At 42.7% G+C, this 15,149-nt stretch overlaps 1 protein-coding gene across 7 annotated transcripts in view; it reads right to left on the reverse strand.

The window, feature by feature from the left end:
* FOXN3 (forkhead box N3) overlaps positions 1–15,149 on the reverse strand; it is a 172,570-nt gene that overhangs the window by 99,974 nt on the left and 57,447 nt on the right. For all 7 annotated transcript variants that reach the window (XM_015630891.1, XM_015630890.1, XM_015630889.1 and 4 more), the window contains exon 3: positions 6,004–6,140. In XM_015630891.1, the coding sequence (XP_015486377.1) occupies positions 6,004–6,140 (137 nt within the window). The remainder of the gene's footprint in view (positions 1–6,003; positions 6,141–15,149) is intronic.

The raw sequence follows: 15,149 nt of genomic DNA on the forward strand, positions 1-15,149 counted from the left end.
CCCAAAGCATAGATGTTCTTCAAATTAAAGCATTTAATGGTGACAGAGAGAACACTTTAGAAGAACTTGTATTCTCTGTGATCTCACAAACTACAAAACTACAAAAACAGCAAAACAAAAATTCCTCAAAGACTCCACCTTAACACCACATCAAGAGAAGAAAATTCAATTCTGATTCTGCATAGGAAATAAAATAGTAAGATCATTCTTGATAAAGTGGTTGTAACGTGCACAGAAATTAGTATTAGACTACCCTGTGATCAGCTTAATTTCCCATCAAAAGCAAAAAACGTAACACAGAATTAAATCCATGTTTCCAGACTGCAAAGGACAACCAAATCACGTCTTTTCTGCATTCCTTCTTGCAGTGAGACACCCTGCAAAGTCTTTTAGTGAATGGTAAAAGGTTGTTCCACCAGCTTCCCCAAATGACCACAGATCATTTCTCATCTCAACTTGTAACATGTACAGGTAGGAAGGGTGTTTATAATTTGGCTAATGTTGTAACCTACAACTTCAATGCAGGTTTAGCTTCAATAAACAACTGCAAAAGGTGGAAGCTGTGATAGTAAAATCAAAACCTGCAAATATTTGAAGGAGTTGTTCCTCTTGGGAACACGTATCCATTTCACATCCCTGGAACAGCTTCCAAGTTCCCCATCCTGAGGGGGCTGTACACAAACTGCATCCGGCAGCACGTGGCAGTGCCGACGTGACTGCTGGAGGTGCTGCTGCTGCAGTTCCCAGGGACCTGGGCTGTGGGTGCAGCGAGGCTCTGAACCTGAACCGGCACTGCCTGGGAGCTCCCACTGCAGGGCTGCACTGGTGGGAGGGCTCCTACTGGTGAGATGAAAGCAGAAAGCCAGGACTCACTGGTAAGCCTGTGTGCTTTCAGCCTTAAAACAGAAAAATGCAAATGTAAGTATGCCCAGGTCACCTCTCCTGCCATTTACCACAGGGCTCACAGTGATGGCCATCACTTTTCTCACAGTGATTTGGATCTTCAAGAACAAAGCTTTAGCCACCATGTTTCACAAATCTTTCTCTGTGTCTCTACGAATAAATTTCAGAAGTTAGACATGGGTTCGTAACCACAAAGTCCCTTTTTCTAACCTCAACCTTGGGATAAAGAACATTTTTATCAGAAAGATGTATCAAAAGACAAGACAACGGAGAAGTGATGAATGTTTAAGGGGCTTGTGGCTTTTTCTGGGAATCCAACAGTAGCCAAAGAAAATGCCATAAAGAGATACTAAATTCAATAAAAAAGAAACCACTCCAAATCCCTGCAAGCAGCATTACATAAAACGTGTGGTCACTCATGGACCTGCAGGCTCTCTGTGATGCACTGGCCTACCTCTGTAACCTACACTTCAGCAGGGGAAGCGGAATGGAGAACCAGATGATGAAGCCACACACACTGAAATGAAATACTGTTCTGGGAAGTGACTCCACACAAGCAGCAGAGGTGGTTTTCTGCTGACTCCTTGCAGGGCCTGTTTCTCCTCCATCACCAAGGCCGCCTGGGAGTGGGGCAGCACAGTGGGGTGTGGGAGGCTCTGCAGCATCTGCTCCACAACCACCAGCAGATGCCACATACACCGAAAGCCCTACAACCACCAAAACTGTGCTGCAGGTCAGCTTTTGTTACACAGTTTCCCGTTGGCTCCAGCCCTGCAAGGCTTGAACCCTCTCTACAGAGGGCAGCCTGGCTGACATGCAGTGATGGATGCCAGAAGATGTATTTTTCTGACACAAATGCTATGATGTGCACAGGCAGACTCCAGGTCCAAAGCCAAACAAACACAAATCTAATTCAGGTCTGTCTGGGGTCTCAATCCTTCCTGAAGTAGAACCAAGCTCACCCAAGGAGCTGTTCCAACAGGAAGGAGCAAACCAACAGGGAACACATCAAAGCGTTTACAAACAGGCAGTCTGGGGCAGCTCAAGAAAGAAATATCTCTTTAGTTTCTATCTTGGGCATGTTAAAAATTTCATCAGCTACAGAACAGATCTGTCAACATCTGACACTGCTCTAACAAACTACAATTAGGAAAACACACTGAAAAAATGAAAAGCCATGAAGTAATTATCCACAAGTCTATAAAGACAATATTCCTGGGTAATCACCCAAATTTTCAAATATTTTTATTATACTGTGAAAATAATAATTTCTGTTATTTTATATTACATCTCCTGACAGTTTTCCGCAGTACAAAGAGAAATACAATTGAGAAATAGCCCTATGTAATATACACAAGAAAAAAATCCATTTCAAGACCTTCTCCAAGCACTACTAGAAGATAAAATCCCACCTACACTTCAGTTAGAGTCAGAAAACTGGAAATAAAACACACAGATGAAGTATCAGAGCACTGACATGTAGTTACTTAACCAAGCATATGCCTATAAATATATTTCAAAGTTGCTATTACCAATATAATTGTAAAGTTAGAAGAAACACATTAGTCTAACATCCCTATTTTTCCACACCAAGGAGAGCTTTTCCTTTGTAATGATGTGTAACAGTTCACTCTTGAAATCCATCATAAATGACATGCTTCATGACATATGCTTCAATTAGAACCAGATAAAAACCCAAGGTGTTGTTTTTTTTGTTTGTTGTATTGTTTTTTAAGAACACACATCCAAGCCAATTAAATAATTCACCCTGTGATATTCTACTTCTTACAGCTTGCAGATAACCTCTGCCCTGAATTGAAGCAGCAATTTAGACAACTGCAGTCTGAAGTTCCTTCTTATGTACATAGCAAGGCTGCCTCTTCCCCTAAAATGTCTTCTATACATGGATTCCAATGTACTCCACATATCATGGCTTGAGTCATTTTTATCTCAAATGCTAGTGGTATAACACTAATTCAGCCATCCAAATGTGTAGGTTCACATCATGAAACTCCTTCATAAGAGGTCCACCCCTGCCACATTTATGCAGGATGCTCTACTGAAGTCATGAAACTGAATTATCTTATGTGATTAATTCCGATCAGGAAAAGGAGAATTTGTGTATTCAGCGATCATCTTGCTTGGGATATTTTTGCAATGCATTCCTCCACTCTGTGCTCAATTCAACCCTAAGCTACTTATGCAGATACTGAACAGAACACGTGATTCATCTGTGCATCTTTATTCTTTTAAAATATCTGATAAAGACAAGGAATAGGCCAATTTGCCCCTGTGGAATTTCACCAACTGACCCTTATAAACCTTGTTGCTAGTGACAGGAATAATACTGGCAAATTATCTGGTTCCAGATATATTTAATTACTATCGAGTGACATAGCTTCTCTTACTTGTGGACTTTCATTACATAAAATGGACAGAAAAACTTCTGCCACCCAAGGATTTTTTCTAGGTGTATACTGTTTTCACCGTAAAAAAAATTCCCCTTGGAACTTGTTACTATGACGATGTATTGCTCTGGAGATCTGACTATAGTGGAGTGGATTTACATTTTCTACCCTTACTGAAGTTCTTGTACACATGAGAAAGCAATCACTTACACATGGGATTACTGTTTTTTTCCAAATGCACAGGGAATGTTCAACTCGTTGAGAATATATTGGAAATATATTCAGAAAATTACCATGTAACTGCCAATCCAGAATTAATTCAAAAATCACTGATAGCCTAGACCAGCTTCATGTTGATGTTTCACCAGTCATTAGTAGCAGAATGACTAAATATTTTAGAATACTATGGGGATATTAAGTTTTATTTAACAGTGGAAATGCTGAAAAATAGCCAACTAAGTAACAGTGAGACCACAATTTCTTCATATAAAACCTGGCCTTCACTGTATTTGCAAGGCATTTGCTCCTTCAGCCACACAAGCTCTTTGTTTTACGATGCAGTCATTACAAGGAAGACTCCAAAGCACTTGGCATCACAAGCAGTGTAGCAGCAGCTCAGATATCCCATGGGTTCCAAGGAGAAAAAGTTTCCCTTCCAGTTTTGGGACTCACTTGTCAGTATTTTGCTAGACCCCTCCTTCTCCCTTGCTCAGCTACAGGTGAAAGCAGGTAGTGACTGAAACCCATTTCTTAAATCCCATATTGTATGGCACCTGCCAGTACTCCTCTCTTCTCCCACTCCTGAAAACAGGCTATAAGGTTCTGGACACAGTCCATTGGAAGAGGGCAGCACAGCCTCTGCCCAAGGTTTGTGACTCTACAGGCTTCCTTTGCCACACACAGCAAGCACAGAGCCGCAGCAGGCACACGGCTGTGCAGGATGAGGACAGGGGAGCAGTGGGTACATGGCTGTGCAGGTCACAGGGTAGCTACCCCACTGAGCGCTCCCTGACACACACACACACACAGGGAATCTCTAAGGATTCATCCCTGCTAGGACTGCCCACAGCAGTGCTGCTGCATTGATTCCTGCAGCTTAGCCTAGAAGAGCTGTCCATGTCCATGCTCCTGCCAGCAACATCTGCCACCTTATTCCTCAGAGGTTCTGGCACACCCAGCCCATTGAGTGAACACCCACTTCAGCCATAAAAAAATGGCAGATCCTCGGGCTTTCAACTGCATACATGTGTATGCTGGATTTTTTTGTTTGTGAGGATTAGAAAGGATCAAAATCCCTCCATTTCTACGTCAGATGTGCACTACACTTCTACTCAATATGAGAATATAGCAATAAATCTGTATGAGCATAATTAAAATACCCTTAAAAAGGCAGCAGTAACAATAAACCAAGGGCCAAGAATCATGTTTCGTTCAAATGCGCAAATTGCAGTTTTTATCCATTATCTCAATTATTTACCTGTCCTTCTGCAGAGCACAGTAGCGGGGGCTACTTTCACAGGTGGTACTAGGGTCAGCATCTCCCCGGCACCCCACGGAATACCAGGACAGCCGGGCTGCACCGCCTCGGGAGCCTGCAGCCTCATCACTCCCTGGTTTCCAAAGGAAAATTCAGGGGGCCAGGGGAATCCCCGGCCACTGGGGCGATCCCCCGACACAACGGCGGGCCCAGGGTCCCCAGTGCCAGCGCCGGGATCGCCGTTACCGCGGCAACGGCGCGGCCGAGCCCCGCGGCCCCGTGACGCGGCAGCGCCGGCCCGGCCGCGCGTTGCCGGGGAGACGCCCCGTCGCCACGGCGACCATCACGCTGCCCTCCCCGGCCGCCAGCCCCAACGCCACGGCGGAAAAATAATAAAAACCACCTCAGCTGCCACCGGAGCCGTCAGCGTTAGAGCTCAGCGCCGGTGCTGCTGCGGGCCTTGCTGCGGCTGGCTCATCACACGTCCCCCATCCTGAGAAGGGTGGGCCAGCACGGGCCATGAGCCGCATTCCTGGTCCTTATTAGCATCGAGGAGAAAGCAGTGCCGCCAAGCCTCAGCGCCTGCTTTCCTACTTTGTGGATGGCAGACATGGATTATGTCTCTTTGCTAACACTGGTTTTAAGTGAAGGCCAGGTCAAAAAACCGCAAAACGAAGACAAAAACCCCACCCCATGTCTGCTCCACTGAAGCAAAGGAGAAAATCCAGGTTAATCCTAAGGGCCAGCACGGGCACCTATCCACCACCAAGGGCTGGCAAGCCACCTGGGCATCGGCTCACCAAATGGACATCTCATGGCTGCACAGGCAACATCGGGCCTCAGCTCTCCCAGGAGAAGAATGAGCCCATCTCCTCTGAGTGAGGAATCGTGCCTTCACCAAATGGGATAAGTGGGCACTTCAAAGCTCTCCATTTGCTTATCTGCATTTTAATTTCAGGCGTTCCTCTGCCAAGCGGCTATTGCAGGGAGCCTGCAGGCTCTGCTGGGGGAACTCGCTGATGCTGGCAGGGGCATGAGCAGGTAAAAGCTGTTCTGGACATGCCGAACAAGGCCAGGCCACCACCGGCGCTCCCGGGCTTTCCGCACCAGCACATTCCAAACTGCATCGAGTGATTACATTTTGTGTATTACCAAAGAATCATACACAACACTGCAGGAAAACATTTAGAGTTGTAAAACGCATCTAGTTCTTACCTTTGATATGCCTGAGGAGATGTGGGAGGTGTATTGAACACATGCGAATATGGGTGATAGGGTGTCTTTTTCAAAGCCTGAATAAGATTTTGTCTATATTCTGGGTCTATACACCACAAGGACCCCTTTCCAATACTCTGCAAAGAGAAAAGAATTGAAAAAAAAATCAAATATTTGATCTAATGGCACAGCCTCATTTATTTAGCAGTTTTTGTCTGGAAAAGCAGTAGGTTTGGGTTTTTTGTCTGACAGAAGCAAAGAATCTTTGCTTGCCAGAGATTATTGCTCCATTAATAATATGACTATATGATTTAAATCACAATTTTGAGAGCAAAAAAGTAAGAATGAATGTTTGATTGCTCTTTTTCCCCTCTCTTTTGTTACCAGTTAATATAATTGAATAATATTTGGCAATTTTCCAATCACTCCATATTGGAAAAATAAGAAGCTACCGTAAACTGTTAAAAAGAGAAGAAAAGTATCTTGTTTTTGGATGTGGTTTTCTTTTCCTTTTGCTGTTACACAAACAGAAACAAGGCTAAAAAGGATGGGGTTAAACACCCTAGCAACTGTTTTAAAAATAAAAGGACTTAATCCTCCAACCCACATGACATCAATGCCATTATACTACAAGAGGAAATTAATCATCTTTTCTCCCCAGAGGGGAAAAAAATACCCAAAAAACCCAAAACAAACCAACTAACCAAAAACAAAAAAAGAGACCACAGTATAATCACAGTATAACATTTAAGAGTGTCGTGAAATTGTGATCAGCTAAAACAGCAGTTACTGTAATTACTCTTTCTAGATACAAGGAACACAAGCAGTCAATCTGTAAAGCAAAGATTACACTAAAATTCAGTGTTTATTCTGCAGTTACAGGCAGTGCAATTTCATTTCTTGTCTCAATCCCATGTGAGGTCAGGCTGAGGATATTTTGGATTGTTTTGTGCGAGTTCTCAAACAAATACGAAAACTTTGCCTCAGCTTCACTATGAAAGCATATGGAATGATAGTTCAGGAGCAGCATTGCTCTGCTTGAACATACATAAAAACAAACACCAATCCTAAGTGTTGACTGAACTCCACTGGCAGGCTTTCAAGGCATTATGTTAAGATTTTTTGCTAAGTGTTGATGTTTTCTGGAAGAGATGGGGGAGCCAGCATTACTGGCTCTAGCTGCTTCTCAACCATCCCTTTTCTCTGCTTAAACTTCTATCAGTGAAACAAAGCTCTCAGTTAATGTGCTGAAGAACAAGTGCGCGCACACACACAGAATCACATCAGAAGAGGGATATTATTTTCTTAAACCATCTAGAAGACCATAACCAGACATTTGTTTCCTTTTGAAAACTTGTATCTATGCCCTACCACCTCCTAGGCGCTCCTCTGCCCCATGGACAGCTTTAGGATACACAGTGCAACATGCAAAGTGCTTAAAGAGAGCAAATCTGAACTAAATTCTCCTACCCAAAAATAAATGAAAGAGGAAAGTCTTCTTTGATGTCACTGGGTGGCTTCGTGTGCACCTAGAAAGTTTTCAGTGCCATGTGAGACTTGGCTTGAAAGAAAAGGAGAGCAGGTAACACAACCCACATGAGCTGTGACAGTTTTCTGTCAGAAAGAAGCACGGCTGCATGCTGCTTGGTGGAACAGGAGCATGGGGTCAAGATTCTTCAGGATGGCTTCCAGGGTTCAAGCCCATCCATCCTTTTATTGCCCAAAGGTGCCCTACCAGGAGGCCACAGGAGAGTCTAAGGGGAGACATCTTCCAGCTCTTGAAGTGAAGGCCCTGATATGGCCAAAAAGCCCCAGGCACAAGGGGCTAGAGAGACGGCAAGCAAGACTCTTCAGCTCTACAGCCAGCGACTGAGAGATCCAGTGCTGCTGTCAGCTGTGAAAGCTGTGCACCACACTTCTCAAACCAGTCTACAATAACACGGTTGTTACACTTAGCTCTCTTAAATATGGGACAATGAGCCAGACACATGATAAGCCCAATAAGTGATTTTTAGGCAAAGAACGGAGTCAAAAATAGAATCCAAACATCCCAAATTCCACTTCCATGCTGTATCCAAGACCCAGACTAAGAACATAAAATTTCCTTTTAAGCAAGCAATAAGCAAAACTAGGAACATTTTTTCAGGGGAAAACCTTCACTGGATTCCTTACTTCTTACAGCATGGGATAAGCTTATAAAAAAAGCTACACTTAAATACCATATACCTTATTTGTACTTACTGGAACACAACATATTGTTTTAAAATTTCAGTTTCCTCATTTACTTCCAAGACAGACTTTTCATCTACCTGGAAGAGATTACTCCCAAAAACCCACCAGTTAGTTTAAGCCGAGGGCCTTACTACTGAACAGTGACTTCAAAACCTTTCATTACTGTTAAGATAAATTTGTGTGGCTTGCCCAGATTCTTGCAAAAGCCAAAAATAATCTCACTGAAAAACAGGAACTCTCAAAAAAAAATATTGAGAAGTACATGCCTTGTTAAGAAAAAACACTGGAAATGCAGATTGGTTTTGTTGCTGCATTTCTTTATTCATAAATAAAGAAAGGGGAGATGTGGAGGCCAGTGGGCCAGTGAACAAGGAACCCACAACTCTCCCTTGGAGGGAAAACTCCCAGACAAGTTTCTCCTTCAAGGTGACAAGAGCAGTGTCATAGGCATGCCTTGCGGCCCATGCAATATTTATGTACCCCATTGGCCCTTCCCCTTTTGCTCCACCCCAAAGCCTCAGTTGATTGGTCCTGATGTTCCATCCCGCCCGCCGCTTTTCCCATATTTTCCATTCCCTGTTTCCCTCTGACTATCCAGAGTCATCCCTGACCCCTTTGTGGTGGCTGGAGTTCTCCTTGTTCCTGGACAGAGAATAAAGGCTCCTTGCAGAATACCACATGAGGCTCCAGTCCCTCCTTCCGTGTCACCCAGATGTCGCCCAAAGAGCTGCAATCACTCAAGAGCCCTTTCCAGGGCTCAGAGCTGAGATCACTCTCAGCAGGGCAGGGAGGGCCTGTGTGCCAAGAATGTCCTTCCAAGGACGTTTCTCTGGGAAGGTCATGGCACCCGGACCACCGCCCAGACCGCAACAGCTGGTGCCCAAACAGAGACATTTGCAACTGAGCTGACTTATAATTTACTAGCAAAAACAAATGTAATTTAAGGCAAAGCTCGCCAACTTTGCAATGTTCTCTTTTAAGACAGCTATTTTTGTTTTTCCACAATCACATAACAAAGCATGAATAAAAAGGAAAACTTAAGTGACATCTGGTTAAGAAACCTTCTTGACTGTGTGGAGGTGTGAAGAGCTTCGTTAACTGTCTGTTCAGATGTGTCATTAGTCTTACTATATACAGAGCAATCATGGGAAAGGAAATCATTGGAGCTCAGACCCATTGGTTAGTGATTAATTTCCATCTTACGACACTTGGCGTGCTGCTTCACTACCTCCTCCAAGCTAAAAGTCAATAGTGACTCCAATCAAAAACCAGCAAGGAAGGGTCAAAAAAAAAAATAAAAAAATCTCTCGATTACATTTGTCTCCCAGGCAACAAGTGACTGAGGAGTGGATAACATCCACAGCATTTGTAGTGCTTTCAGACCTCCCGACATGCCAACTCCTCCCAGGGTCAGGCACAGCCACCTTCTTCCTGCCAAACACAGGTTACAGCTTTTGCACTGATTCCTGGTTAAAGTAATTAAAAAATGGGGAATGTCACTAGAAGTCCTCTTCATGTGGTCCAAGAGTAAACTACAGTTGAAGGTAAACGATTTCAGAGGTGCTAATGGGGAGAGAAAGAAACATAAGGAGTTATCCCATGAAAGTTCATGATTGAATACTTCATTAAAAAAAAAAAATCCTTGTTATCTTTTGTATGGAGAAATTGTTATTCCTTTTTAAATCACTTAATATATATGTAGATCGTGAACAATACTGTGTACTAACTCCCAATTCATATATTAATAAATTTGCTCTCTTGTATCACAAATATCCAATTCTGTTTCCCTCCCAGCCACTGAAGTCAGTGCACTGCCATGAAAAGGAACATGATCCACTCGAATGCTCACATATTTTTTCTTCCAGTGGACTGCATCTAAAAGTTTTTAAATACTACTTTACACAACCTATTAGTATTTTATGTTTGGTCATTTTTTAGAATTGAAAAAGACTGAAAATGTTAAATAATTAAAATGCTGCTTGTCAGCTCTTTCAGTTGTTATAGTTGGGAATTAATAGCATTATCCACTAGTAAAACTCCTCATTACAAAGATTTTGCAAGTACCTTGCAACTAACTGCCTGCCCAAAGCTCAACTAAAAAAATTGTGTTGAGCTCTTTCTGAGACCAGTGTCTGGGAAAAAATACACAACCCATTGCACTGGGTTTGCATGGCCAGATTTTGGTACTGCATATATCCATCTATATAAACATTCCAGATAGTGTTTATTTGAAGAAATTTGTTCCCCGGTTATTTTAGCACAGACTTGAAAGGTGTTAAGAACGCAACCTTTTTCACTGAGTTGTTCTTTTTACTGCCATAAAAACAAGTCTGGTCAAAACAAAACTTTGGGAAGAGAGCGGACACAGAAACCACAAAACATGGGCTAAAGGAGATGTTGGCATTTCCAAATTTTCCCTTCTGAAACTCTGGTAACATACTCACTTTGAATGTGCACCAGGAAGGAGCAGCTCTAGGTACCCATATCTCTTGTAGCAGCATCACCACCAAGATGGTCGCCAAGGGAATACAACCCTAAAGGAGATCTGCTAAAAGGAAGATTTTTTTTTCCTCTCTGATGCCTTGCATGTGTCTGGGCCTTCTTCTATAAGCCCATTTCAGTAATTTTCCTCAAAGAAAACTCTTTTTCTCACACAATTTGACGTAATTTATACTCATTAAGCTGGCTCACATGAAGGGTGTGACAAACATCCAGAGAGCTGTGTCAAAGCTGAGCCAGGGATGTGGGAAGCCAGGAAGGGGAATGGGAGCTCTCCCCTTCTGCAGCAGGACCCCTGGTGACACATCCTGATTCACCTCGTGAAACAGCACACTGAAAAATGAAAACCAGGACTCTGGCTGGACACAAAGCAGCTTGTAAAGATATATGACAAAACCAGTATGACATAGAGCAGGGGTACAGGAGAGAGCTGGGCACCAAGGCTGGCAGACAGCCCTGAGGGCAAGGCCAGGCTGTGCATGGGAAGCCAGGGACACCGAGAGGCTGGGCACCAACACAGGTGCCTGGAGGCTGGGAAGAGAGAAACCAGAACAAGACACCCACAAATGACTCCACAGCTCAGCTCAGGCACCTAAGCTATGCCAGCAGGCTGAGAACTTTTAAACAGCTCTGAGTTAAGGACCTTGCTACTACCAAACAACAGTTGCCCACTGAGTAGATCTGCACTTCTCCACTGTCAAATCAGGAGGGGAAGAGTGGCCATGGCTAGGCTTTCTTGAACCAAAATGATCAGCGGTACGAAACAGGCAGCTCCACAGACTGAGGGGTGCAGATGTACACCATCTGAGAAGTACATCCCATTGGCTTCAGTAACCATAAAAGCAATGAGAAAAAGCAGAAATTTCCCATTACTCAAAAAAGGGCATTTCAAAAAAACATCTGCAGCCTCAAGCTATCAAATACTGAAATCACATCACTGTGACATCTGTCCCTGCCTAACTCAGTGTAGGTTGCTGCAGTCGTTAACAGAGGACCTGTGAATATCATTAAGGATACCTTCTGTAGTGATTAGGAACCTTTTGTTGTCAGTAATTCAACATCAAAAGGTTTTCTCTCCTTTATGAAATTGTTGTTACAACAGGTGATCTCTTTACAAGTAATAGTGGAGAGATTACTGGGTATTAAAGGCTCTTTCTTTAAAGAAATATTTATCCTGAGCTCATTGTGTCCAGTTATGCTGCAACAGCAGGCTTGAATCAAACCTTTCACATATATTTGCCACCTTGCTTATCCACAGGAATGCCCAACAGCTTCTACAGGTCCGAGTATTCGATATGAGCCCAAAAGGCCTTCTACAGAACCAAATAATTGTATGATAGAACTACACGTCACCACAGAATTTAAAACAACTGTTTGAGTAACTACATCCAGGAGCAGAATTTGCAAAAGATTATTGTTTTAGACCAGAATCACATTTCTCAACTTCTATGAATGTACCATATCTAATAAATATAGCAGCACAAAGCCATCAGCCACCTTGCTGACACTTTTGTCACTGTTGACTGCTCACACCTGTGCAGGAAGCCTCTGGGGGTGGTAAGAGTACACCCAAAGCTGTCAGGCAGCAAGGACCTGCAAAAGCACAAAAGGCTTGATGGAAGAGTCTATCCACAAAAAGAGCAGGGTACTTCACTCACCACCTGACACTGCAGTCACCCAGCAAACTATCATCAGGAATTCCTCCTAAACACCAATTCCCCTTTTCTCACCCTATGAAAAAATGTACTTAACAAGAAAAATGAGGTACTTTCATGAGGAAATGGTGAAGCAGAACGAAGGCAAATAAAATACTTTCCAAGTTGCACCCTATGACACCTTGTCTTCAGCTCTGAAGTGCGCTGAGAGGAACACAATAATCACTCCAAAATCCACCTCAGGAGAGAATGGCTTGCTTAAATAACTTTCTTGTACTAAGCAAAGAAACCTGCCAAGTGACTTCAAAGCCATCCCACAATACAACACAAATTGCACATACTTCACTAAATATACCTCTACTCTTGAAGGATTGCAAGCGTTGTGCTGGCACTATGTGAAAGAAGTGGTTCATGACTGCAAACTCCACCAAGACTAGAGAATGCATGTCTGCTGTGACCACTGATGCTGTGTTGAATCAGCACTACAACAGCAAGGTCAGAGATATTTTTCAATATCCAAGGAGAGAGAACCTGTGCAACGAGGATCAGTGCTCAAAGGCCAGCTGTATGCCATTTACTTGCAGACAGTGGTGACAAGAACAACGCGCCTTACTTTTTTAGTTCAACTACCCATCCCTCATGTTAGCATCACGCTCCTCCAAATGAAGGGTATCACTCCTAAAATAGAACCAACTCAGAACTGTAGTTCCTTCATTTACATGAAGCAGAATTAGCATACTAGTATCAAAACTTGGAAAATATATTACATAACAAATTTTCAACTATTTGTCTGGCAAGCGCTCAGAAAGATGTAAGATCAGATGCCAAAGTTAGTCTGCTGGTCTGTTTAAAACTCTATCGCTTATTTTTACTCACTGGTATTTCAAGTTATCAAGAATAATGTTGCCTGCTCAGCTCTTCTACACAGATTCTCCAGATTTAAGCAGTTTTTTTATGGGGGTCACAGATAATACTAAAACTTTATCCTCTGTAACAGCTTGCCTACACCTTGCATATGAGTCTGGTGGGTTCTCTAGTCACTCCTTTTTTTAAACAATTGAACTTATTTGCAGAAACAGACAAAGCATTGAATCATCTGAGGTCAGCTAGGTTTTTTCTGTTTTTCTTTTGTTTGGTTTGATTTTTGGGGTTTTTTTTAATTAACAAGGTCAACAGCTACAGAATTCTCAAAGAAAGAAAAACAAAGCCACTGCCAATGATTCCTATTATTACAAAACACATTCCTCAGATTCACTGCAATCTTACATAAAAATTACAGATAACTATTCATGCAGTTTAAAGGCAGATTTTCTCCATTCTCTTTTAACATTTCTAGCACAGACAAATGAAATTCTCTATGTCCAGCTTTAAAGAATTGCACTGAAGACCTTGACTGCATCTTAATGACAGTGACAACTGCTTACTAAGCTTTTAATTTTCATAAAAATTCCCCAACCTAAAAATTTAAGAGAGCTAGAAATCTCCCCTTCTCTTACAAGGAAAATTTGGCAATGTTAGGTGACCGCTTGACACTAAGAAGTAAATCTGAAGTAGTATCTGCATGCAGCATAATAAAACCCTCACAAACACTTCAGCACGTTTTCAACCTTTTCTCAGTAAAGCAGCAGTCATAGCTCAGCTCAAGCACAAAGGTGAAAAAGTATGAAGAGACTAGCTAAAACACAATTACATGACCATAAACATATGCTCATCTAATGCATGAAATTAAAGTTTTGATGCAAAACTTTGCTGGAGTACAGTGTTCAACCCAAGCAAGCCAGTTGCATCAAAAAATCATCAGCATTCCTCAAGAAAACAAAAGGTTGGGACTTTTTAAATCTTATTTTGCTCTAAGTAAAAACATATGTTACTTCAGATCATGCAAGTCCAAGTCTCTGTTTTCATGCTCATCTCTTGGTATTTTAGCTCACTTGCTCAGTGAGCTACCCCAGACACAAACCCAGCCATCAACCTTTTATTCCCCTGATTTGACTTTATCAAAGTGGCCTGGTTCTTCCACAAGTGATGCAGCCACATGAACCACCTCCACGTCTCTGCTGTTCTTCAAGTCACAAAATGGGCACTGTCTTTTTCATTGAAGAGGCTGGGTAGGTATATTACTTCCCTGAGAATGGAAGTATGGTTAGAAAGGAAAAGGATTACTTTGTCTCAAAATGAAATTTAAAAAAGAGGAAGCCAAACAAAGAAATAAACAATGATATGGGAATAAAGAGGCTGGATCAGCACTGAGAAGTAACAGCTGAAGAAAGGGAAGGCCACGGTATTCCACAGTCAAAAAAACTGAACCCATTTCAGAGGCAAGATGCAGCACAACATCCTGCAATGCATCAAAGTGCTACCACAAGGCACACTGTCCAGTGGTCTTTCAATATTAAAGGAGTTCAAGCCTCACCAGCACAAGACCTATCATCAGAAGTTGTCTGATAACACAACCTCTGGGCTTGTATGTGTTATCAGAGTGAAAGGCCCAGCCCTCTGCAGCAGTGCTTTCTGAGGCTGACCACCCCCCACCCAAACCTGCAGAGAGAGCCCCATTAGTAGTGTCCCAGGCACAGACCCTACAAAGACCCTAGGCTTTGTCTATCTGCCATGGGTAAAGAAACACTGGCATGGGACTGACTGGTTTTGGGTTTTACACTAATGAAGGCACTCATGGCCTTTTAAGCAATTTTTTACCTCAGCACTTCGCCTTGTGTACAGAGAAGTTAGGAATGTCTTCTAGTGCATGACCTAGACACC

The sequence above is a fragment of the Parus major genome, chromosome 5, assembly GCF_001522545.3.
Source record: "Parus major isolate Abel chromosome 5, Parus_major1.1, whole genome shotgun sequence".
In the NCBI taxonomy this organism is placed as follows: domain Eukaryota; kingdom Metazoa; phylum Chordata; class Aves; order Passeriformes; family Paridae; genus Parus; species Parus major.